This window comes from Bactrocera tryoni, chromosome 2 (genome assembly GCF_016617805.1).
Source record: "Bactrocera tryoni isolate S06 chromosome 2, CSIRO_BtryS06_freeze2, whole genome shotgun sequence".
Classification (NCBI taxonomy): Eukaryota; Metazoa; Arthropoda; class Insecta; order Diptera; family Tephritidae; genus Bactrocera; species Bactrocera tryoni.
Genome location: NC_052500.1, coordinates 67,322,853 through 67,348,860, shown reverse-complemented (window position 1 = coordinate 67,348,860; position 26,008 = coordinate 67,322,853). Strand labels below are relative to the sequence as shown.

Below are 26,008 nucleotides of genomic sequence, written 5' to 3'. Positions count from 1 at the left end.
TGACATGCAAATCACCAGGCCCGAACGGGATCCCAGCAGAAATCCTGAAAATAATTGCTGCAGGGCGACTTGCAGTATTACTGAATATGTACAATGCCTGCCTCAAAGCCGGAATATTCCCCGAACCCTGAAAGAAGCAACGTCTGGTGATACTCAGTAGAAGCTGGAGGACTCTACCCTAGACAACACGGTCTTAGACTAGGCAGATCAACCTTAGGAGCTATTAAATGCGTTATTGAAAGTGTAGAAGCTGCACAACGAAAATGGCATAAATACAAAATAATAGTATTGCTGGTGACTTTACATGAACCGAAATGCCTTAGATAGCGCTAGATGGGTGGATATGATCAACGCGTTCAAAAAAAGCTTTAAAAGCCGCGACTATCTCAGAGCTGTAGTGCGGAGCTACCTTAGCAGAAGAAAACTGATGTACCAAACTAGAAACTAGGAATCACGACAGATAGCGGTCACGTTAGGAGCAGGTCCTGAGTTGTGGAACATCAGCTTTGACGCTATACTAAAACTCAAAATGCCAGACAAATCGTGCGTAATTGGTGACACAGACGACATTGCAGCAATAATTAGAGCACGAGACACATAAGAAGCGCGGAGAAAGCTTAATCAGATCATGATACGGACGCATTTTGTGGTATTCTTGATAAAATTTAAAGCTTCAGAACTCAGCGCATTTCTCCACATGTGTGGTTAATAAAATAATGTGAACGGAAGTAGCTGTTGCTACACTTCTTTGGTAAGAGCCGTGCACAAAGAAGCTCAAAGCTGCCAGAACTATTAAAAATAAAGTCAATTAGGTTTTCTAGTTCTTATGTGAGACCGAGTTCAATACGATCACTATTTTCGCAATTCTCTTCATCATAAAAACATCTTCCATTTTAAAAAATTGGTCATAATTATGGACGTAAAGTAAAAAATGTGTTTATTTGTAAAAAATACTGGCAAAAGCATTTGACATCTTGACAATTTATCAAGAAAACAGTTTTTAAGTATACTTGTAGACTGGGTGAAAATCTTGACAAAATGTCAACATTGACAAATTGTCAAGATGTTAATTTGTCAAGAGTATATTTTAGCGGTGTAAATATTTTTGTAATAATCTAAATTTCTTTAAAAAAATTTCAATTTAAATTTTGCTGTTATTATTTCTGTGACAAAACGAAAAAAATATCAAAAAGTTTGTACACGTTAATCAAAATGACCAATTTATATACCTACTCAATTGAACAGTTGTTTATATATTTGCAAATAATATACACATTCATTTCTAAGACCTTAGAAAGTCAAGTGACAAACCGAGCAATATACTATGAAGCATTTTAGGTGCTATACCCAACCAAACTCCGTTGCCATTGTCACCGTCACAGTTGCTTTGCATACTTTAACAGTCACACATTCACACATTCACACATTTTCACATTTACAAATTTGTATATTTACATATGAGCACCTTTGTTAAGGGTGAAACGAGAAAACCCTTTAGGGTCGAATACTAATACTAAGTACTGTTGGCGTACGAGCGAACTCTACGGCACGTCCTAGTCGAGATTTGTCGATTTATTTAAGCATGCTGGTGGCACTACTGCTATTACCGGTACACTATTATTTCGGTTTATTTTGCTTGGCACCTGATTTTTCTTCATCTTACGGCGAACTTGTGGACTGCTTGCTCGTGTGTGTGTCTGTGTAGTTAATTTTATTTGCTTTCCACATATTTTTGCACTTTCTTTGCCATCAACTGCCGACTGCTTGCGGCTGTCACTGCTTTTTGCCGCTTTGTCACACTATCTCTCTCGCCCTACCACGCGCTCTATTGTCTATCTCTTGGAAAGGTGCTGTGCTTGCTTGCCTTTGTGTCTTTGGGTATTAAGATTTATATGCCTGGCACATTGTCGCCATTTATTTTAAAAGCAGATGGAACTTATAGCTTGTACTTATAGTTGTGGAATGGCAAATGATAAGCGCACAGCCAGGTGAGAGAGAGAGAGCGGTTGGGCGGTGGGGCAAGTAGCGTTGGCAATTGGCGCAAGGGTAGTGTTTGGTTATTGCAGAGGTGTTGCGCTGAACAGAAAGCAGATGTCCGGATATTATTATTTTTACATTGCCGAGGCGTTAGTTCATGCATGGGTATATTTTGTTTTACTATTGTTGTTGTTGTTACATTTGCTGCAAAGGCTGTCTGACGGCCACGAGTAAAAACAGAGTGAAATAATATTTATTATGTTAAACAAAAAAGCCAACTAGTGCAACAAAGGTAGGGATAGCAAAAAAAAAACAAAAAAAAAATCAACAACAATAGCAACAAAAAAAGTACAACAAATGTGAAAGCTTTCAAGTATGAAGTGCAAAAGCTGGTAAAAGGGAAATTGAATGAAACGAAGGTGCAGATATTGACGGCCGTTAAAAGGTAAAGAAAAAGGTGTCAATAGACAAAAAATTATATACGTAAATATATACTAGGGTATATATGTATAACAGAAAGACAAGAGAACCGCAAACTTCGGCTGCACCAAAGCTATAATAGCCTTCACAAAAAAAGTTTCCATAGAAGAATTCGATTTTGAGCGTTCAGTTTGTATGGCAGCTATAAGCTATAGTGGTCCGATCTGAATAATTTCTTTGGGTATGGTAGTAATGCTTTGAATAGTAATATATGTCAAATTTCGTAGAGATATCTTGTCAGAAAAAAAATTAGTCCTTACAAGAACGTGACTTTGAGCATTTAGTTTGTATGGCAGCTATATGTTATAGTCGTCCGATCTAAACAATTTCTTCGCAAATGGTAGCAATGATTTAGGTTATACTCTGTGCCAAATTTTGTGAAGATACCGTATAAAATGACAAAAATTTCCTTACAAGATCTCGTTCTGAATAGTTAAGTTTATATGGCAGCTATATGGTATAGTGATCCGATCTGAATAATTTCTTTGGAGATTGTAGAACTGCTTTATATAATAATCAGTGCCAAGTTTCGTGAAGATACCATGTCAGATAATAAAGTTTTTCATACAACAACTTGATCTTGATTGTTCAGTTTGTATGACAGCTATATGCTATAGTGATCCGATCTGAACGATTTTTTCGGAGATTATAGTAATGCCTTAAGCAATAAGCTGTGTCACGTTTTATGAAGATATCTCGACAAATAAAAAAGTTTTCCATACAAGACTTGATTTTAATCGTTCAGTTTATATGGTAGCTATATGCTATCTTGGGCTGATATCGATGATTTTGACAAATAAGTAGCTTCTTGGGGAGAAAAGGATGTGCGCAAAATTTCAGAGCGATATCTCAACAATTGAAGAACGAGGTATATACATATACATAACATACGGACATGACTAAATCAATTCTTCCCGTCACGCGTATAAATATGTATATGTTTCATATACATATATAAAAAGAAAAATAAATACATATAAAAAAAAATCAACCTGTATAATAGCACTTTCATGCATTAAATAAATAAATAAATAAAGGCGAACACAAGTAACGCCGTGTGCGGCAAAAGTCCGGGAAATTGATGAAGCTGGGTGTAGAAAAATGGCAGCAAAAGTCAAAGGTTCAATTTCCGGCATATTGTCAGTTGCCTTTTTCGCCGGGCAAGCCATATTCATCACTACAAGAAAAATGTGTTAAAAGTAAGAAAATGAGTGAAAGCAATGTGAGTGTGTAGGAAATGAAGTGGAAGTGTTTTTTGCGTTCCACTTGGTGTCGTTGTTTGATACTTTTTTAAAGCTTTTTTTGCGAAAAAAAAAAATATATTTATAGAGAAAAATGTAGAGAAAAAGAGGTCAAAGTAAAACATAACATTACGTTTGCAACGATTCGTAAGGCCAATATACAGATCAGGTTGGTGAAGTTATACAAATGACAGTGACTATGGGAGATTTATGTTTCGAATGCAAACAAATGGATGTAAGAGTAAATGTATGTATACGTATTAAGTTAATACAAATGAGCTGGATGATGGGAAATTAAGAAAGAAAGAGATAAACGAACTTAGCACAACAATACTTTGCATACTAGATGAGAGGGGATGGATACAAAAATGGTAGACAAGGGTGTGACTTCAGTTTTGCCTGCGTCGAAATTTCAACTGCTTGCTCAAGAGGGTTAGACAAGATATTTTGGTCTTCAAATAATGATTATTTTTCATTGTAGATTTAAGTTCCATATTTCAAAGACCATAACCTATATGATACCCGCAAATAACCTTACCTGTGATGGTCCAAAATACTAAATAAATACTTGTATTAGTAAGAATATCTGCAGGGGAAAAAGTAGTCAGACTATTTTCTGGTTCAAAACATTCTGGTTGTAATTCGCCGAAGTCGGACCAGTTCCTAAAAATATTGAGAATGTATGTATATATAGTATACAATATATATTTTGATTTTGTGAGTTCACTTTCTCGCATCAAAACACAATCAATTGCATTCATCTTATGCTACTCGGCGATGCGAATGATATAAGAAAAGGCGTTGCTTGCAGACGACTTCAAAGTGGTTAGCGATTCGGGAAAACTGGAAGCACTTTTAAACACGAAACAAAAAATAAAGGCTAACGTACAAACCTACAGGGAAATTTCAATTTAATTTGAATCAATGGGCAATATAAATGACTTTCGCAAATGCGCCTGATGATAGGTAATGAAATTTTGAATAAGACGGTTTCAGAGTAAATAAAATAAAGTAAATTACATTAAATTCAATCAAATTAAGTTAAAATAAAATAAAATAAAATATAATAAAATAAAATAAAATAAAATAAAATAAAATAAAATAAAATAAAATAAAATAAAATAAAATAAAATAAAATAAAATAAAATAAAATAAAATAAAATAAAATAAAATAAAATAAAAAATAAAATAAAATAAAATAAAATAAAATAAAATAAAATAAAATAAAATAAAATAAAATAAAATAAAATAAAATAAAAATAAAATAAAATAAAATAAAATAAAATAAAATAAAATGAAATAAAATAAAATAAAATAAAATGTATTAAAAATGTTAATTATGAATAAATTATTTTTTAAAATTAAAATAAAAATAGAAATTAAAAATACTCAATATAATAAAAGCAAATAAAAAATAAAATTTAAATAAAATGTTTTTTTTGTTATATAATAAAATAAAATTAAATTAGAATAAAAAAATTCTATTAAAAAAATTTAATTAAGAATAAAATATTTTTTTATTTAAAAAAAAAATTAAAAAAAATCAAAACAAAATTTAAATGAATTTTTTTTATAATTTAATAAACAATCAATATAATAAAAGAAAAAATAACTCAATATAAAAAAAAGAAAAATTAAAAATTATTAAAAAAATATATTAAAAAAATTTAATAAAAGAGAATAAAAAATAAAATTAGTTATATAGTAAGCTTCAAAAAATCTCTTATAAATGTTATTGCATGCACCCACAAGCACACAACACAAGCATTCGTATTGCAACAACCACAACAAAATTATTGACGCTATTCTGCCAACCCTTTTTACACAAACTTTATTGCACAATACCCAGTGGAGCAATTCTGGCAATAATCAAAAAAAGTAACGTAGGTCGAGCATATTTTTAATTCTTATTTTGATGCCTTTTCCCTTTTTTCTTTAGTTGATTAGGGTTCCTCGAAAAATTTACAAAGTGTCCCAATGGGTACCGTTCGTTTCATGGTCTTAACTTCATGTTTCTAATTCAGTCGTTCACAAGTAGGCAATTTAGTTGTTATGTTGCAGCGAACAATTTCCTTATTTGCTCAAAGCGACATTTTTGTGGCACGTCTCACTTAACAGGGAATATTTAAATAAGAAAAAATTAAAAATAAGAATTCTGCGAAGTGGCTGCGCAGGGGAAAATAAAGTTTTAAAAAAGGATTTAGTGTATATGAACTAAATGAAGCCGATAAGCAGGTGCTAAAGTAATTTTTTGTTTATGAGATGTTATTTTGCAGGTGGGGGTTAGCAGTAGACATTTTAAGTTTCAAGAAGATGAAAGTAAAGTGAAAACAGAATGAAGGAAATATGGAAGAACAAATTTAAAATGCTATCCCCTGCCGGTTTAGCATGTATACTATAAGATTACTACATATATTTAGATAAAAAGTATTATTTACGTTTCACGGTGACTGATTTCTATACCATATCGACATAACTTGTAAATATTAAAGCTCTTTCTGGAGTTCTTTATTTATTAGAAATGACCAATGACCATCAGTTAGTGACGCTTCTTCAACAGTAATTCAGAATAGGTATATGCATTAGAAAGAAATGAATCAGAATGAAAGGCAACTTAAACCCAGACTCGCAGCGGTTATCAATGAAGCTGGAAGACTCTCCCATAGGCAACGACGTTAGACCCGGCAGATCAGCTCTCGGAGCTATAAATACGCCATTGCAAGCCGCACAGCGTGGATGGGATAAATAAAAAAATATATTGTTGCTAGCGACTTTAGAAGTCCGAAAAGCCTTCAACAGGAGTAAGTCCCTCGATGAGAAATATGGAAGGCCATCCAGTAATGCAAATGTGGTTCTAGGGTGAGCGACGGTTCATTAGAAGGGTGTTTTTTAGTGACCTGCAAGTGGTCGGGTCTGTGTACCCAAACTATCACCGTTTGGGTTTTCGGTATTCGTTTCGGGCAACCTGAAAAGGAAAGCGTTTGCAATAGCGAACGCAATAAGCCGATCGACATGAAAGAGAATCCTGCGAGCTCAATAAGCCGATCAATTCCTATAAAATGTATAGGTTCCGCTATTGGTCAATTAACTTGAAGACACACACCACAGTGACACAAGTATCGTATTTGAATAATATCAGAGAACTTTCCTATTGCTAGCAGCTTTTTCAGTTAAAAGTAAATGATCGCTAATGTCAAGTCTGCAAATACATGTTAATGTATGCTAAATAATATTTTCTACATTGCGGCACAAACGTACAAAAATAAGGACAATAAAGCACAGTTGGGAAAATCGGAGGAAAAAGGGCCGGAAAGGAAATAATATTTTTAGCAGTGAAAAGAAGTTATGCCTTTTGAGAAAGAAAAGAAAAAAATTACAAATGCTTGTCGTGCTCGGGCAAGGAGAAATAATCAAGAAATTATGGAGGAAAGTGAAGAAAAGAAACAACAATAAAAATAATAACAGATAAGAGTAGAGTGGTAGGGCGTTGAGAACACATAGCAGACAATAATAAGGACAAAGGTTGTCACTAACATTAGCAAGCGACCAGGGGAACATAAGAAACAACAACAACACTTGCAACAACAATAATGAAATATTAACAGCAAATGTTAAGAAGATAAGTATGCTTGTATTTAATTATGTGAGTGTCGAAATATATATATGTATGTATATATATATGTATATTTGCTTGAAATATAAATGCTTGAAGTATGTACATATGTATATATATACGTATTTTATGTATACACGTATGTTTACAACAACAATATGTACGTAAAGTTATAATAACCACGCAAATGACCACAATGATGACACTATCAATGAGGAAGGGCAAAAACACGATGTTGATGACAGCAAGTGTTACAGGGTGACGCGAAAAATACAAAAAAAAAAACAAAAATAACAATATTGACTACGGCGCCAGAAGCTTTAATACCTCTCACATATGCTTTTATTATAGCAAATACGAGTATAGAATGGTCTTTATCTTCATTTTTAACGTTAGTTTGTATGGCAGCTATATGTTATTGTGGTCCGATCTAAACAATATGTTCTGAGATTGTATCCTTGCTGTGGACAATAATCCATGCCAAATTTCGTGAAAATAACTCGACAATTAAAACAGTTTTTCATAGAAGAACTTGATTTTGATCGGCTAGTTTGTATGACAGCTATATGCTATAGTAGTCCGATCTGAACAATTTCTACGAAGATTGTACCCTTGGCTTAGGAAATCATCTACGCTAATTTTCGCGAAGAAATCTCGTTAAATAAAAAAGTTTTTCATACAAGCACTTCGTTTTGATCGACCAGTTTGTACGGCAGCTATATGCTATAGTGGTCCGATCTGAACAAGTTCTACGGAGATTGTACCCTTGGCTTAGACAATATTCTATGCCGAATTTCGTGAAAATAACTCGTCAATTAAAACAGTTTTCCATACAAGAACTTGATATTTCTCGGTTACTTTGTATGAAAACTATATGCTATAGCGATTCGATATTGATGATAATCACAAATGAATAGCTACTTAAGTAGAAAAAGACATCTGCAAAATTTCTGAGCGATAATCTGAAAACTAAGATACCAGTTTGCGTACATACAGAAGGATATGGCTAAACCGACGCAGTTTGTACAGGGTATAGAAACAATAGAAGCAAATGAAATACGCAGTAGAGAGTGTTGGCAGGTAGAGAGTACGCAGTACGCTAACAAAAAGCGAAAATATAAAGAAGACATTATAATAACAGGTTGGTTGGCCGCGCGGTTATAGACAGACGTCTGGTTTGCGTGGTCATTAGAAGTGTAAATATTGACATTTCAAACAAACGAATGCGAGTGGCCGACACACACGGACACACAAACATGCATAAATACGCATACGCAGACACTTGTCCGTTGACAGTTGGAAACACGCAGAGCTGCCGCTCCGTTAACACGACTACCCACCAACAATCAGCTAAAAGCGAATTGAATTGAATGGACCGAACTGAGCTGCAATGAGGAGTCGAGCTTTAAAGCATAACGGAGAGCTACACCGCAATGACAACAAAAATCGCATTATGTAACCAGGACAAATAACAAACGATAATGTTAACGATAATGACGCTAACGGCGGTTTTTGTGTGTCGCTGCTACCGTTAGAACGGTATTGTTGTCAACACCGTTATGTGCGGAAGTGAAACGCGCCAATGACAGAGTGACAATGATCGCCATTTGATAGATACTACGAATGGAGGGAAACACACACACATTCGAACACATGCATACGAGCGTTAAAGGAGAGGCGCTGCTGCTCGTCGGCAGGTGTCGGATGACAGTGGCTAGTGAAGATTGAATGGCGCTGTTGTTTGCCTTTTACTTCATATAGCCTTAGCCATTGGCGTTAATGCACCACAAGGTAAACAAGCCTCAATTGCAAATGTTGTTGACACAAAGTGCTTGTGGTGCGAGTGAGACAGAGAGAGGGAAAGGAAGAGTGTGTGTGTGCGTGTGAGCGAATAAGGATAAACTGGCACAAAATAGATGGATATGATGAAAACATGAAACAGTGTGCAAAAGTAGCAGCGCAAAGCACCACCGCCACCATACATGACGAGCATTGCCACAGTGTAATGCAACAATGTTGTAAACAAACCAACAAATAAACAAAGCCAAACAGGAACAAGTACAAGACAACCAACAACCAGACCAAGCAGACAAACAAATATAAACAAACAAACAACCAGACCGTAGCACCACATAATAATAAACCAACTTATCAAGAGACTCAACAAAATACAACAACAACAAGAACACAACAATAGTTAAACAAACAAAGCAACAACATCTTAACAATATCTTGACAATGCTGCGGAAGCATGCAAATACGAGCGGTTATTGTTGTTGTTGTTATTGTTGTGGACTCGAAGTGGCCATATTGTAAACTAGCAAAGGATTAGATACTAAGTGGTTTGTTGCAGATTAGTTAGTCAGTTGGTGAGTGCAGTGGTTAACAAGTATGAAGTGAAAATTCATGTCGACGGGAAAGGCAAGCTAAATTGATACTTAGAGAAAATTAAAATATATGTTGCTGCGGTGCTAATTTTGCTTGGGCTGGCAGTAGCTGGTAGTAGAAGAGTTTGTTTATAGCGTTAATGTAGCTTTGCAGTTGGAATAAAGTTCTGAATTGATTTTAAGTTGACTTTATTTTCCTAAACATTGATTAAATAAATTAAAATACACTAGATGGCGCTGTTGTAATAAGCCCAATTAACTTGAGTAGTTATTTGATAGTTGGAGATAGAAAAGAGCATATTGAAGTGTAGGAAGGACAAATATGATATTAAACCAGAGCTCAAAAACTATAGAAACAAGTAACGAAGGGCTAAGATCGGGTGAACCGAACAGTTCATACTCTCGCAACTTGCAGGAATTAAAGTCAAGAAAATACCTTAAGATATGAAAAGTCAAAGCTTTGACCTTTACGTAAAGAAGCTCACTGCCTTTCTCCTCCCTCGCCGGTATATGGGCATACAAGTAGCCGCCAGAGTTCGGTTTGGCGACTCCATGATCCAAGTGGTATGAAGTAAAAGTGTGTGAGGGTTTCCAAGTGTTTAGACACGTTCACCAGTTTAGAGCAGTATGGAAGTTCAACTGATAGTAGTTTCGGAGATCTGACCATAGACTGCCACGGGGAGCCCTTGGAATTCGCTCCAACCTGCTCATGCGGACTGGCTCCTCGGGAATATCGTGGTGGTTGTGGTTAAAAACTATGTCAGTTGAATGTAGAGTTGCATTGCAATCGGGTGCGGGACTCAAAGTACGGCAGAGGTTTTAGATGGGCCTCGAACCCTACCAAGGTGGTTAGTTTGTTCATTCCACATTGCAAATTGGTACTGAAAATGCTTGGCTTTTTCAAGCTGTTGATCAACGAATTGATTTGATCTGCTGTGCTTTAGTGCGCCGTTGGGTAAGCCACGTTAAATACACCGGACGTGGTTCAGACACGTGTTCTTTTAGGAACCCAGATTCTCTGAGGCTTATAGCAACTTCTGCAGCCATAAACTTTCCACGGGCACTATGTGCAAGTTGGCGTTAAGTGCCATGATTGGAGTGGAGCACAAATGTTGATGAGCGGCGCCCTTTCACCGCTCTCGAATTTCTTTCCAAGTGTGTTCCTTTCTAGAGCCCTCCACCACATAAAGACTTCATAGAAAATAAACTACTAGACTAGGGTATCGTAGAGCCAGAAGACCACTTTCGGTGAGAGACCGCGTCTTTTACCTTTGGAATAAGCATGTTGTGCTCCTAATAAATGGTGCCTCGGAATGTGCTTCCTTATGCACCAGGCCATCAGTCTCTCCAGAGTTTTTAGTAAAAAGGACTTGAAATATTTGAACGAATTCATCGCCCAGGTCAAGTGCCGTTCATCCAGAAGGTAAGATATCCCCCATTAGGTCGCATTGCTCGGAAAGTGAGCATCAAGGAGCAACCGAAGTGCATCTCCACTGCCTAGCGCCGACTTTTCATTTGGTACATTAGTAAAAACATCTGATAAACAATTGGTGTGCGAAGAGTGCTGAAGAAACCTCCATCTTCCTTATAGAAAAAATATACAATGAGTTCTTGGTTCCTTATGCCGAAATCAACCGGTTAAAATAATAATGAAATCATCTTTCCATATACTTAAGCGTGATAATAATAATACTGCTTTACTCCTAAAATTATGCTAACTGTGCAGAACACATCTCTTTACATTTCACTGACTCTATCATTTACTTATATATTTGCGGAAATACTACAATAAGCATCGAATATTTTAAACTAATTAGAAAGTTGCTATACATTCAATTAATTCAGTTATACGACAACTCTTTTCCGGTAAAAATTTTTTAACTAGCTGCTAAAAGGTCAAAGTTTTACGTTATGCACGCCCATGAGTATGCTAACCTTTTTCATAGTATGCGATGAATGCATAATAAATTAAGGCAAGGCTAACAAGTCAATACAACCATAGTAGCTATGTGAAGCGAGAAATATTACAAGTAGAGTCTCAGCTGGCCAATATTTGTGTTGCTTAATGGCAAGCTGCCGTAAAATATGCCAAACAAAATTTCACCTCAATATATATACACAGCATGAAAATAAGCGCATATATATGTACATATGTATATAGTATATAAACACTTAATGGGTGAATTTCATTAAAAATTCCTGTCATGCTTTTTATTCAATTAGCCCTTTACGGTATTTTGTTGGTCCGTTAAGATTATGACCATAACACTGGCATGCGAAAAATTTACGATTTCTATGTGTTGGTTGCCATGGCTGTTGAATAACAGTGTACATGTGTATACATTCAGGGGCAAATTATAAACACAACAACAAAGAAAGAAGCGTCGTGAAAAAATTCGTTGCCAGCAAGTGAATGTTGGCATATTTGCCGAGTCAAAGAGTAGCTGGTTTGGTTAATTAATACAACATGATTGGGTGAAGTCAATATGGCAGCAGTGGGACCCAGAGCAACTGCTAATGGCGCCACAAAGCAGACAAAACTTGGGCGCCCCAAAATATTTGCGTGACGGTATTGAACTTCTGTTGGTGGCGTACTACAGTGGAATGGTTGGAATGTAAGCAAAGTGGTTGAGCTAAAAAAATGTAAACTTTTTTGCTAAATGCGAGGACAAAAGTGGTGTTTGTAATTAAATTATGGTTTTATGGCTTTAATTGCGTGCGCGTACAGGTATAAATGCCCAAGCGATGGAAGTAATTTGAATTTTTTTAAAGCAATAAGCGGTGTTATTGTGTTTTTTGGATGAAAAATTTGGCTTAAAATGCGACTACAAGGAGTTTGATTTGGTAAGTGAATACTGATATAAATAAAAAATGCGCCCGGATGTAGGCAATATTTGGGATAAATTGTGCCAAAATTTCAACACAGAAATAAACCATATATTTAATGAGGTTTATAACGATATGTGTTAAATAAGTTATTTTTCAGAGGTGAGTAATGCAATAAGTCAACAATGCGCCGAGATGTAGGCAATGCTTGGGATAAAATGTGGTGAAATTTCAACCAAAAAATAAAGAATATATGATTGTATTGGGATTTGTTAAAGATAAGTGCAAAATAAATAACGCTTGTGAGTGAATACCCCAAAAAATCAATAACGCGCCTAGATGTAGGCAATGTTTAAATATAGAAAGTGCCAAAATTTGTACACAGAAATAAACTATATATGTGATGGGATTTATTAACGATAACTGTAAAATAGTCAACATTTCACAAGTGAATATGATAAAAAATCAGTAACGCGCCTAGTAGTAGGCAACGTTCTGGCATAAAATATCCCGAAACCTCAACAAAGCAAAGAACCATATATATAATGGTATTTATTAACGATAATTGCAAAATAGTCACGAGTGTATAAAATCAATAACGCGCCTAGATGTAGGCAATGTTTGTTATAAAATGTTCCGAAATTTCAACAAAAAATGTAATGCGGTTTATTAACGAATAGTTAACATTTCATAAGCGAATACTGCAATAAATCAACAAATCTCCTAAATGTAGGCAATGTTTGAAATAAACTGTGATGAAATAACACCACAAAAATAAACCATATTTGTATATAGCGAGATTTATTAACGATAAGTACAAAATAGTTCACTTTACAGAAGTGAGCACTGCAAACAAAAAAAAAAAAAAAAATCGCCTAGATGTAGGCAACACGAAAATAAACAATGTATCTTACTGCTTTTCTGAGCCATAAAAGCAATGGTTAACAACATAAAAGTAAGTTTTTCAATGCACTCTTAAAAAATGCTCCTAAAAGTAAGCTTAAGTGTATTTAGAACTTTCGATATGGTTCAAAAGTAAAATTAAAATTTTAAAATTATTATTTTATATGAAGACAACGCTCAAATTCATGTTGCAAGAGAGGTTAAAACTATTTCATAAATAGGAACTTTTGCCTCACTCTCCTTATAGTCCAGCCGTTTGTGATAACCATTTGCTGCGGTCGATGCGGGCCGATGTTATTGAAATATAGTTCGCATCAAAGCAGTGTATCAAACATTGAATTGATTCAACCGCCAAGCCATTGGAGTTTTTTGAGACGGAATCCATAAATTCTCAGAAAGTTGGGAAAAAGTTAAAGCTTCAGATAGGCAATACTTTAAAATAAGCTATTGGTAAAGTGTTAAAATTTTGAACGGACTCAATATGCGAATAAAGACCCAATATATGTATATTCATATATAATATCGCAACTCTCGCAAACTTCCCTACATGGTTCGTATCAGGGAAGTTGGTATGTAATTAAATCGTGTCTGCTACACAGTTGCCTACTTATAATTATGATTCGTTAAACTAAAATAGCTTTAGAAACTATTATAATATAAAAAGTGTTTGCGCCCAAACTTATACCGCATTTAGTTGCCCAACATTGATTATAGTCCAAAACGCAGAAAAGGCACAGGTTCCAATAGAATAAATGACTAATATAACGATTTTAATTCTACCGCTCCTCACATATTTTAAGCAAAAAAATGCTTACTCTAATTAAATCTCATAAAGCCCCTCAAAATACACACCACACACAGTATGGCGAAAAGTTTAGCATTTCCATATAAATCACTCAGAATAGCATACGGCTCCTCAAAATATGCAACAATATCAAAACAAGCTTCGTCTCTGTACAAATCAGTCAGTGAATACGAGTATACTTTTCGTAAAAGCAGTTACAGAAAGGTAAATAAAATTATACGTTTTAGCAGTTTCACCTGCAAAGTACAACAAAATCTTTTAGTTAACTAGCCAACTTGTCATGCGCTTAGTGCAGCTTTGTGCGCAGACAGCTTTAATCCGCAAATAATTAACTAACAAGAGTGGACTCTAAGTGGGGGTGAACAGCAAATGTATGAGCGGGTAAACGGTAAGGGTAGAGAAAGTAGTGTACTAACTGTTACCTGCGTCAACAACTCTTTAACATCTCGTCTGTCAAAATATTATGCTTGCGAAGAAAATATGTGCAACAAAAAGTAGACAACAAAAGTGCGAAGACGAGGTAAGTAACTAGAAGAGTTTGAAGAAGATAAATTCACAGGACGCTAGAGGGTTGAGGGGGCATCAACCAGCATGCAATTTATGATTTACTACACACCAAGGAGCTGCGCGTTGACACTTCATGGGACAGTGTTGCTATGAAGATGCTGAGGAGGTAAAGATTAATCGGGGAATATACATACATATGTATATGTATATAGCACAGACACAGCATCTTTTATGCTTGCATAACGGACAGCAGCAACAAGAGTAGAAAGTATTGAGTGGCGCATGAAAGGATAAAAATTAAAACTTTGCATAGTTCGATGTGCAGAGCGAGCATTTATGGGTAAGATGGAATGCGTAGGTTACTAAGTAATCGAAGCAAATTGTGCTTTTAGACTTCTAAAGCGCATTTGCTGCATTTGTTAGTACGAAAGTGGGCAAATAAGCAAGTAAGTAAGTGAGGGAGAGCGCAAGTAATAATAAGTTTTAAATATAAGTTATATAATAAAGCAAATTGCCTACAAGTGTTAGCGGCAATGTTTCGCTTAATGAGCAATGTCCATAATTGCAGTTCAGTTGTAATTGGATTAACGCTGTAAAAACCAACTTTATGATTTTCATAATTAAATTTCATGTTTTGATTGCGAGTAATGAAAATCAATTTTTAACTCCTCCTTGTAAGCTGCTTGTTCGACAAGATAAGCAGCGTAAAATCCTTTTTTGTTTCTGCATTTTGGTTTGTGCTAATTTGTGCGTGGTGAAAAGGGCTGTTTAAGGTTTCTTATGAATTGGAATTGCCTCAAGCTACAACCTGGCGAATTTTGAAAATAATTTGGGCTTGATTGTCTGCCAAAAATCTGATTTTCAGTTTTTTTTCCTTCGTCGAAATTTTAAGTTAAGGTTTTAAGTAAAGCCGTATTTTTTCCGTTTATATGATTATATAAGGAATTATCTTGCCAACGCGGGCGCATCTTTTTCCGAGGGTCATCGGAAATGGCGTCAGAATAGCCGAAGTTTTTACCCGATGAAACCCATGTAGCCCGTTAAATGAATTATTTGCCAAAAACTCATAGCTTTAAATTATTTTCAAGAATTGAAAAATATTTTAAAAAAATGTTTGCATTAAAACATGAGTTTTTGACCTTAAATACAGTTAAGTGCGAATGACAACTGCTGCGAGGCAGCTTTTTTAAAAGTTTAAGAGCCAGTATTTATAAGTTCTTTCAAGGTTAGTCCTTGCAAACAATAGTTTAGCTAATCATATATGCATATTTTTTCTACAATTTAGTCATTAGTTTCCGAGTTCCCACAAAATGCTGATTAATAGCGACATAAACTGAAGTAACTTACGGCACTTTTTTATTACCTTAGGTGTAACTCAAGCACTTATAATATTTTAACCCTTTCCTAGTAAAACTTTACAACATTTTAACTGTCCACCATTTAATTACAGCACAGAATGCTAGGTAAAAAGTATAAAACCGTTAAGAATCAACCCAAAAAGTAACATAATAGCAGCTGTCATGCATATGCGCCCAGGAATATGCTATTACCATATGCGCAGTAAGAGCGCTATAAAATATACTGCATATGTAGTAAGCCCAAATGTAGTATAAAAGCAGGCGCAGAGGAGTGACAGCGGTTTTAACGCATACTGAATGCGCTAACCCATACACGTGCATTTATTGCTAGTAAAAATATGCATTTCATAACCGCATGTTGGCGCACGCTTATAATCCACCGCTACCAGAATGTCTTATTTCGGTACTCACCATCTTTTATCGAGTAGCGCGGATTGCTCATATCGACCTTTGTCTGATTCTTAATCCAGTAAATTGTGGGCGTTGGATTACCAATGGCTTTGCATTGCATAACCGCTGTATGACCAACTTCGATGACACGTGTGCTGGGACCCTGAGTTATTACCGGAAAGCCGGGTGGCGTTTTATCACCTACAAAAATAAAGAAAAGAGAAGAGAGAATGAGTGAAGCATGAGAGCAAGCAATAAAAATATGTAAATAAAATCTATTTTAGTACAAAATAGTATATATAATATTTTACGATAAAATATTTTATTATAAAATGATAAAATATTTTATGATAAAATTTTATGCTAAAACTATTTATGCTAAAATATGTATTATTGGTTAAGCTATGTGGACTTAAAATGTGAGCTGCAAAGATCTGCCAAAGAGAATGCATTAAAGTAAATGCTCTCAAGCACACATACAAGTACTTATATACACAAATATGCATATATTCCTACACTTTTTGTGCTCGCATTCATCGTGTAAAGCGACGCCGCAACTCTAAAAGCCGCGTTGCCATCAAGACTCTTTGTTTCGCGCGCAAGAAAAGAGGTGAAAAGCCAATAAATATGCAACTGTAAAAATGTGCCGCGAAGTAAAATTAAAACAAGAAAAAACTTAAGGTTCGGTTGGACCGGAGATAGAATACCCATCATATATAAAAAGTTTCCATACAAGTACATGATTTTGAGCGTTTAGTTTATATGGCAGCTATATGTTATATTGGTCCGAACTGAAAAATTTTTTCGTAAGTTAAAATGTTGTTTTAGGTAATATTTTATGCAAATTTTCGGAAAGATACCTCGACAAATAAAAAAGTTTTCCTTATAAGAACTTAAATTTGAACGTTCGGTATGTATGGCAGCTATATGTTATATTAATCCGATCTGAAAAGAATTTTGAAATATGACAGCATTGCCTTGGAAAATATTTTTTGCGAAATTTCGTAAAGATATCTCGACAAATAAAAAAGTTTTTCATAGAACAACTGGACTTTGAATGGTAAGTTTGTATGGCAGCTATATGTTATAGTCATCCGATCTAAAAAATCAATTCGTAGATTACAGCGCTCTCTTAGAAAATATTGCATGCAGAATTTCGTGAAGATATCTCCTCAAATAAAAATGTCCTCCATAAAGAACTTGGTTTTGAAAGGTCAATTTGTATGGCGGCTATACGCTATAGTGGTCCGATCTAAAAAATTTATTCAGGAATTATAGCGCTGCATTGCGAAATATTTTAGGAAGAAATTTCGTGAAGATATCTCCTCAAATAAAAATGTCCTCCATACAAGAACTTTGTTTTGAACGGTACGTTTGTATGGCAGCAATGTGCTATTGTAGTCCAATCTGAAAAATTTATTCGTAGATTACAGCGCTCTCTTAGAAAATATTGCATGCCGAATTTCGTGAAGATATATCCTCAAATAAAAAAGTTTTCCTTACAAGAACTATGCTGTGGTCGTTCAGTTTGCATGACAGCTATATACTATAGTGGTCCGATTTGAAATTTTTTTTGGAAATACATTTATAGTCTCCGATGCTTCCTTCGAGCTGTTCTAGCTGTTACAAACTTCATGGCAAACTGTTCACGGTATAAAAGGGTACAAATACAACAGAAGCGAGAAAGGGAACAGCAAATACTCGCTGCCTTCGCTTATGACTTTGGCGCGACGCAGCGGCCGGGGGTAATTAAATGAATTTTATGCTTGCATAATAGCGGCATTAAACTGCACTTACACCCGCAAACTCGTGCATATTACACACCACTACCATACTACATACACTCACACACACTGCCTTTCCCGTCTTTTGTTCAACCTTTGTGCGCTAACATATGCGCGCGTTTGTAGCGTTAATCGCCTTTGTCTGTGTGCTGGCGCGGCGCGCAAAAAACTTTCAACAGCAAACGGAGGTAATTGTCATAGCCGTTGCCGTCGGTGTTCCTCACTCCAAGCCTTCTTGTTTTATGCGCTTTTGCATATGAAAGGAATTTTTTTCTCATATGCATATTTATGTAATAATGCTTTTTGCGCCATTTTTAGTTTACTTTTGGCCAAGGAAACTTTTTAATTCACTTTTGCATTTATACATACTGCTTTAAAATATCAATGTTGGTCGCTGCTAAAGTCCAGCTGGCGCTGGTTTAACCAAAACTTTGTTGAATTTTTTTAATTTGCATAAGCGTAGAGCTTGAAATTAAAATTTATATAAAATGTGCATATACTATATATATGTACAAACAAATATATAAACTCTTTAAAAAGGCCTAAAAGAATTTTTAATATTTTTTTACATAGTCAGTTTTCAAAAATGTATATCATGTGATAAAAATAAAGAAAAAATTATAATATTTTAATTATCTTTGCGATATAAGCGCAAAAATAAATGAAACAAAATTTTTTTTTGTTAAAATAAAATTTAATTAAATTTTTGTTAAATTTTTTTTTAAATTTTTTTCTAAATTGTAATTTCGTTACGTTTTTTTAATAAAAAAAAATTGAAAATAATAAAAAGTTCGAAACTGAAATGCAATAATCTTTATGAAAAAATAAATTAAAAAACTATTTGTTGTTACAATTTTGCTGTAAATTATAATTTTATCACATTTTTTTTCTATAAAAAAAATTTAAAATAATTAAAATATAAAAATAAAAACTAAATTACTAAAAATCTTTTTTAAAGCTTTTAGATTGTTTTTTACAAAAGTATTTTTTTTGAATGTATTTACTTTAAAAATATTGTTTGTATATTTATAAATATTTAGTTAAAAAAAAATTACCAAAAAATAAAATTACATAAATACATATATTTTATGTTAAAATTTTATTGCAAGTTATAATTTTGCTACATTTTCGTATTCAAAACCAATTTATAAATAATAAAAATATAAAAACAAAATCAAGACTTTTAAAAAAATTTAAGTCATATTATAAAACATTGCTAATGTTTTTAAAGCTTTCAAATTAAATAAATATTATAAAAAATTACTGATTTTTTTAAAGTTTTTACATTTTTTTTACAAAAACATTTATTTGAACGTTTTTACTTAAAATATATAAATTTTTGTATATATTTGTGAGTATTTGGTTAAAACCAAAAAAAAAATTCAATTTATAGAATTAAATATAGTTTTTATAAAATATTTTTAGAAGATTTTTGGCATAAAAAAATTGTGACAAATAAATAATTCATTTATTTAAATTTTATTTGATCAAATAATTATTTTATTTTTTATATAATATTAAAATTGTGTTTCTTTGTCAATTTGAAAAAAATAAAAATATTTTTTATTAATTACTTTTATTTTTTTGTAAATAATTTTTCATAATCACACATAAAAAAATGTTTTTCTGTCTGCAAAATATTTTTAGAAGATTTTTGGCAGAAAAAAAATTCTGACAAATAAATAATTATTTTTTTTTAAATTTCCTTTGATGAAATAAAAAACAATTTTTTTCACATTAGAATTGCTTTTTTTATTTTTGAAAATAAAAACTTTTATTTCATTATTTTTATTGTTTAGTAAATAATTAATTATAATTATGTAAAAAAATCTTTTCTGTCTGTAAAATATTTTAAGAAGATTTTTGGGAGAAAAAAAATATGACACAAATTATATCTCATTTTTATAAAAAACACTCATTTAAAATTCGCTTAGTCTGTTTTTAATTTTTTTTTATTTTGATGTTATAGCCAGTAGAAGCATATTACAAAATAAAAGTGAACTTGTGCATGTTCTTTGTTATATCAATAAAAAAATTGTTCATTGCTTTTGCCTAGAACTTCAATTGTCTTCTCTTACAGAAGTACAAGCAAGTTATCTTAGACTTACTGCTTTGAGTAGCGCTTGGTACTCTAAATTACACAAAAAGTCAACGAAAAGCACTAATTGGTGTTCAAAAATAAAACTGTTATTTGATTATATAAAAAAATTTTACTATTTATGGCTTTTGGTGGACTAGAGGCAAACCAGTGAGAGCCTAGTCTGAAACAATAGGAAATAATTAAAATTTTCAGATCTTAATTGAACAAAGTTTTACTTCAAAATTTGATGTGACTTAAAATATTTTTGCACATTCTTCTAAAGTCACTTTTGAAAGTTACATCATTAAATTTAATATTCAAATCTATGTATGTTTCTATTATTGAGAGTTTGAAAAAAAGAAACAAGAAAATAACAATTCAATCATTAATTTAAGAAAACAAGAAACATACATACATACAAGGACAAAAAATAATGTTAACCGGCATTCAACAGCCTCCATAAACGCATATTAGAGCACTCAGCTAAAACGCAACTCATGTACTACAACAACCACTTAACATAACAACAAACTGAAGGATTTTGCTTTTTCGCAGAATTTTTTTGCTCGTCCCTGTTGCTGTTAGCTACTGCTGCTATTTCAAAGAAACACAATAAAAAAACGTATAAAATTCCGCGAAAATATATGTTTTAGTGTGGGAGTAGGCACATACATGCAAACATGTGTCGTTGTTACTATGAATGTGAATGTGAGCCTTTGTTGCGCATTTTCATTTTTGTGACTAAATTTATGTTTTTCCCACACTGCCCCCACAAGTATGCTGATAAGCTGTGCGGTATACGGTAGTAGCTTGCTTATTTGCCAATCTACCTCGCCGCTGTTGTTTAGTTCGCTTGTGTTGTGGTTGTGTTGTTCTGCGCGGCAAAATTTTAATTTCACGCCAGACACACTGCCGCAGCAAGAAAGTGCGTGCATATGAAAAGCAAAAACCAAAACAAACAACCACAAACTGGCTCACACAAAAATGTGTATATTAATTGGTAACGGATATTTCATACGCACTGGCGTCCCAATTGTAGAAAAATGTTCTAGTGAGGAATTGGTGCAATAAGGGCATAAAAACGGTTTTCTAGTTGATAAAGAACGTTAGTAAAGTTGTTCTGTTGGCTGCGTATTCATACAATCCAATTGGTAACAAATATAACTAGTCTTACACTGGTCCACATTGAACTAGTTCAGCTTTTATAACGAAAATACAGAAAAAACAAATTAAGAAAATCTTTACTATATTGGTAACATAAGTAACTAGTCTAAAACTGGTCCACATCAACCTAGTTCTACTCTTATTTTCATAATACACAGTTTTTTGTTCAAGCTGTTTACATCACTCACTATAAGTGCGTATAATAGATCGTTTTAATAACAAAAAATATTCGATGTTGTTGTTTTTGAGTTATACGTATGGAACGTACACATACTTGACAACATGGTACTTGCATTTTAAATGAGTGTTTTTGTAAGCACATCCATACTCAAGCAGCACAATTGTGCCGACACACCAGTGTCAGTGACAGCGAGGAACCAAATAATAATAAAAAGAGCAGACGAGCAGACAACACGCTAACAACACTGAAGGATTTAATTGGAAAATGTAAATGAGCTGCAGCGCTGTTGTCACCGTAGACGTCAGACTGCAGCTGTTGCCGCCAACAACACTTACACACACACACACCAACACACTTTTATGGTGGTATGAATGTGCCTGTCAGTGGTGACATTTTCCTCATAGCTATGCATGCTGAGCCTTGTTAAGTGGTTAAGCGTGAATGCTAACGGTAAAAGTTTAGTGGATTTTTTCTTGCGGTAACGCGAGGCACGTAAGCGATGATATACATACAAGTATATATGTATATACCATATATGCCTTTGCGTGAATTTAAGTATGTACATACAAATAAATATATATACGAGTATTTACCAAATAAATATGTTATATAAGGTCTAGTAAAAATAAATCCAACTACAGATTTCTGGTAGTGTTTTTTTTGCATTAAATTGATGATTTTATTTAGCTTAGATTGAATTATCCGATTTTAGTGAAATATGCACCGTTTCGTTTAATAATTTGTTGAAATTTTGAAATCAATTTCATAGTGCCACTCTCAGAGAAACCCTCGTCGCTATTAGAAAATATTTTGGCTGTCGACTTTCACGAGCTGAAGACGAATTTCGCACCAGCAACTTCGAAATAGCTCTGGACTATAAATTTTATGCCTAAGAATTATCCAGCCGACCCCGGCCTAGCCTTACCTTGATAAAAAAATCCAAAGCAGCTCACTTTTGGGCAATCAATCGCTAATTTTCTTCAGACGGTAAAATAGTGGACAGTACAGATTCGAATTAAGATTGTAGCCTCAGGGAAGTGACTCATAGTAGATAAAGGTTTCCATTATTTTAACGATATGCCACTTTAGAGAGGTATCCGTACACAATCTAGCAGGAATAAAGCTCAGTAACTTCGTTGTTGCTTTTATTTTCGACCTCTGCGTAGAAATCGAAGTGCTGCTCAGCCAACGCGTGTGCCATCGATGAAAACAAATAGTAATCCGGAAGGGCGATATAACATAATCTTCTGATCCCACAAAATACAGAGCCTTCTTACCGAATTGAACTGTTTTTGGAGTCGATGCTGGAGGCGATGGTTGTCCCGGTTTAACGCAAGGTTTTCTTCATTTAGGTTTATTTAAATAAATCCATTTTTCATCGCCAGTGACAATTGGATGCAAAGCTGATTTTCTTTCGTGTCGGTCGGAAGAATTTTTTTCCGGTTTTCTATTTGCCTTTCAGTCACTTCATGCGACACTCACTTTAAACATCTCCAACTTCCTCAACTACCGGAAGGATTTTATTTTACCTAGTACGCTGATGACTACGCGATAATGATGTCGGGTAAAGGAATCGATGGTACGTGCTCAAAAGTTAAATGCTTTCTCTCCGACCTTTCTCGCTTTTTCGCTGCACAGAACTTAATACTCTCCCCCACTTAATCCACAACGACTATATTCACTAATTAGACGAAGGAGTACAGACTTGACTTTAATATTGCAGTCGATGGCGTTAAAACTCCGACTGTCAATTACCCTAAGATTTTGGGTGCCACATTCGACAGCCTGTGCCTCTTCACTACTCACAGGATCGCGATTTCTGCCAAAGTACAGACCTGCAACAAAATCCTCAAGACGCTAGCCGGCAACATATTTTTAAGGTAATTGCCCGGTTGACCCTTAATTACTTAATTACGCCACATCAATACGGTCGCCTGGATGCAGCGAAAAAGCTATTGACATGTCAGAACACTGTACTTCGAACTGCAGCAGGATGCCCTTGATATCTTCCGTCAAAGAACTGCACAGTGAGGCCCATATGCTACCAGTTAAGGAGCATAATGAACTCCTCTCTAAGCAGTTTCTGCTGGGGTGCTTCTCAGAAATCATACCAGCAGTCACCTGATTGGAGCAGAACCGCCTTTTAGGAGCATCAAAAGGCCTTCCCTTAAATACGGCGACTACATAAAACAATACGAAGACCAGACTTCGGACGCAACAAACTTAAGACATGCACTGACCACCATACACAGAGGGGCCATTAACACTTTCACCAACTCCCTCTCAGTGAATGGCTTACTGGGAATCAAACCACTACCCATTGCAGAAAAAGAGCTCGAGTGGAAGCGAGTATCGAGAGTAGCATGCGAAACTCCTACTTATGCAGAATCGACCTTGACATACCAAACATATGTCCCCGCATTATAATAACCACCTCTTTCTATGCCCTGCTAACCCTACACTGATGACACCCCACTCCTTATGGTCCTACCCCGTCCTTTCCTGGGCCTACCGCTGGATGGCGTTAACGACAATTTATCTAATCTTTACCATCCTTACTGGGGTTAGGTACTTGTGACAACAACAACAACACCAATTCGAGAATCAGTCGTTACAGATAACCCTACTTCTAGTACATCCTTCGATGTCGTGTAACACCCTAATTTTTTGTTGGTTTTATGTACAATTTTATTTGCCTACGGAAAACGAAGTTGAGAGGTTATAGAAGAATAGTGAACAAAATTAAGCTGTATGTCAAATATTCTAGTAAAAATAATAAGGTATGTATTCAACAGTATTATTGAGTAAACTAGAAAATAAAATTTAATATTGGACCGATGCTTGAATCTTGAATGAAACTTACACAAATACTCATTTATAACTGTAATAATGCTCAATTTCAATTTTCGTCACACATCGAAATGGCGTTGCCACCTAACATAGTTTGAGCTGCGAACACGCATTAGGCTATGCATAGAGTATAATGAAAGCAGAATTGAAATTGAGTATAAGGCTAACAGACAGTGGGCAGCGAAAAGGTGCAGACATAAAAAGTATGCTATGAGCAAGAGAGCAGTAGCAAAGATGTGGTAAACAGCGTCAGGCATTTTCGGCATCCCTACACTAGCAAGCAAGCGTTTACACGCTAAGAGCGCGTACATCCGGTTTCCATGCGATTTTCCTTGCGCATTAATGCAATATTCATGCAATTTGAAATTTAATCTCGCATTCAGCATTATTGTAACGTCAAGCGCGACTAGCTGCATAGCGCAGCAAACACATAGCATAGCAGAGCAGAGTATGGGACAGCGCGGCGCTGCTAAGTATAGTACTTACTAAGAACCTAGTTACGAACAAGAATATGTTGCTATGAGCATTAAGGAAAAGTAAATGCGAGCTTGAGTCTGGCAACAACAACAACTCGAGTAGCGGCAACTAACGAGGGAATAGCAAAGCTGCCAGCGACAAAAATAGAATTTGAAGCTTGCAATGAAGATGAATGTAATGCGAGTCGGCAGCGCTAACAAATATCCTATTTGTACTCCTGCTATGTGCTTGTATGTATGTATGTGTGTATAGTTTTTTCTAAGTAGAATTGGCAATTCTGAGTGCTGTACTATTTGTTGTTATGGTTGCTGTGCAAATTGTCGGCATGACTATAACGCGTCGCGAATGCTTGCGTCAACTCTGCTTTTTCTGCAACAAATATGCACTCGCGTTCGCTGGCTTGTTTGTAGGTTGGGGGGGAAATCCTGAGCAGTGCAGCTGTCTTGAGTTAGCAGAAATATGAGCGGTGTATGTATGATATGTAGGCATGAGCAACGCGTTGTTGCTTGACAACAAAGTGCGCAATCCTTTCTCGCATCAAGGCTGAGATTTGCAGGAAATCTTGGTTGTCATGTTGATTGTATGGCTGTATCTATGAACTTACAGTTATTTTATTATTTTATTTACAAAAAGGTATATTTAAGGCAGTGGAAATCATCCTAAAGCATATCATGTGATACACAAAATATATTTTTTGTTATATTTACTTAAATGTGATAATTTTTGAGTTAAATTGTAACTAAATTTTAATGTCAGTTTTTTGATCTTGGTGCTAATATATTACCAAGATGTGTCCAAAAAATAAGGTGACATTTGAATTTAATCTGCGCGCGTCGAAGGATTTGGAGAATTATTTTTTTTTAGGTTGGTTTTACTGTCAGTCACATTTATGTCAAACTTCATGTCAAAATATTCATTAGTGTTTGAGATACGTGTCGTTTTGTGAGTTGCTAAAAATGAGTTTTTCGTTTTTTGCGATGTCGAA

The 26,008-nt window shown here is 34.6% G+C and overlaps 1 protein-coding gene across 3 annotated transcripts in view; it reads right to left on the bottom strand.

Annotated features, from left to right (window-relative positions):
- Positions 1 to 26,008, bottom strand: part of LOC120769706 (tyrosine-protein phosphatase Lar) — a 940,463-nt gene that overhangs the window by 150,684 nt on the left and 763,771 nt on the right. For all 3 annotated transcript variants that reach the window (XM_040096840.1, XM_040096841.1, XM_040096842.1), the window contains one exon: positions 16,509 to 16,688. In XM_040096840.1, the coding sequence (XP_039952774.1) occupies positions 16,509 to 16,688 (180 nt within the window). The remainder of the gene's footprint in view (positions 1 to 16,508; positions 16,689 to 26,008) is intronic.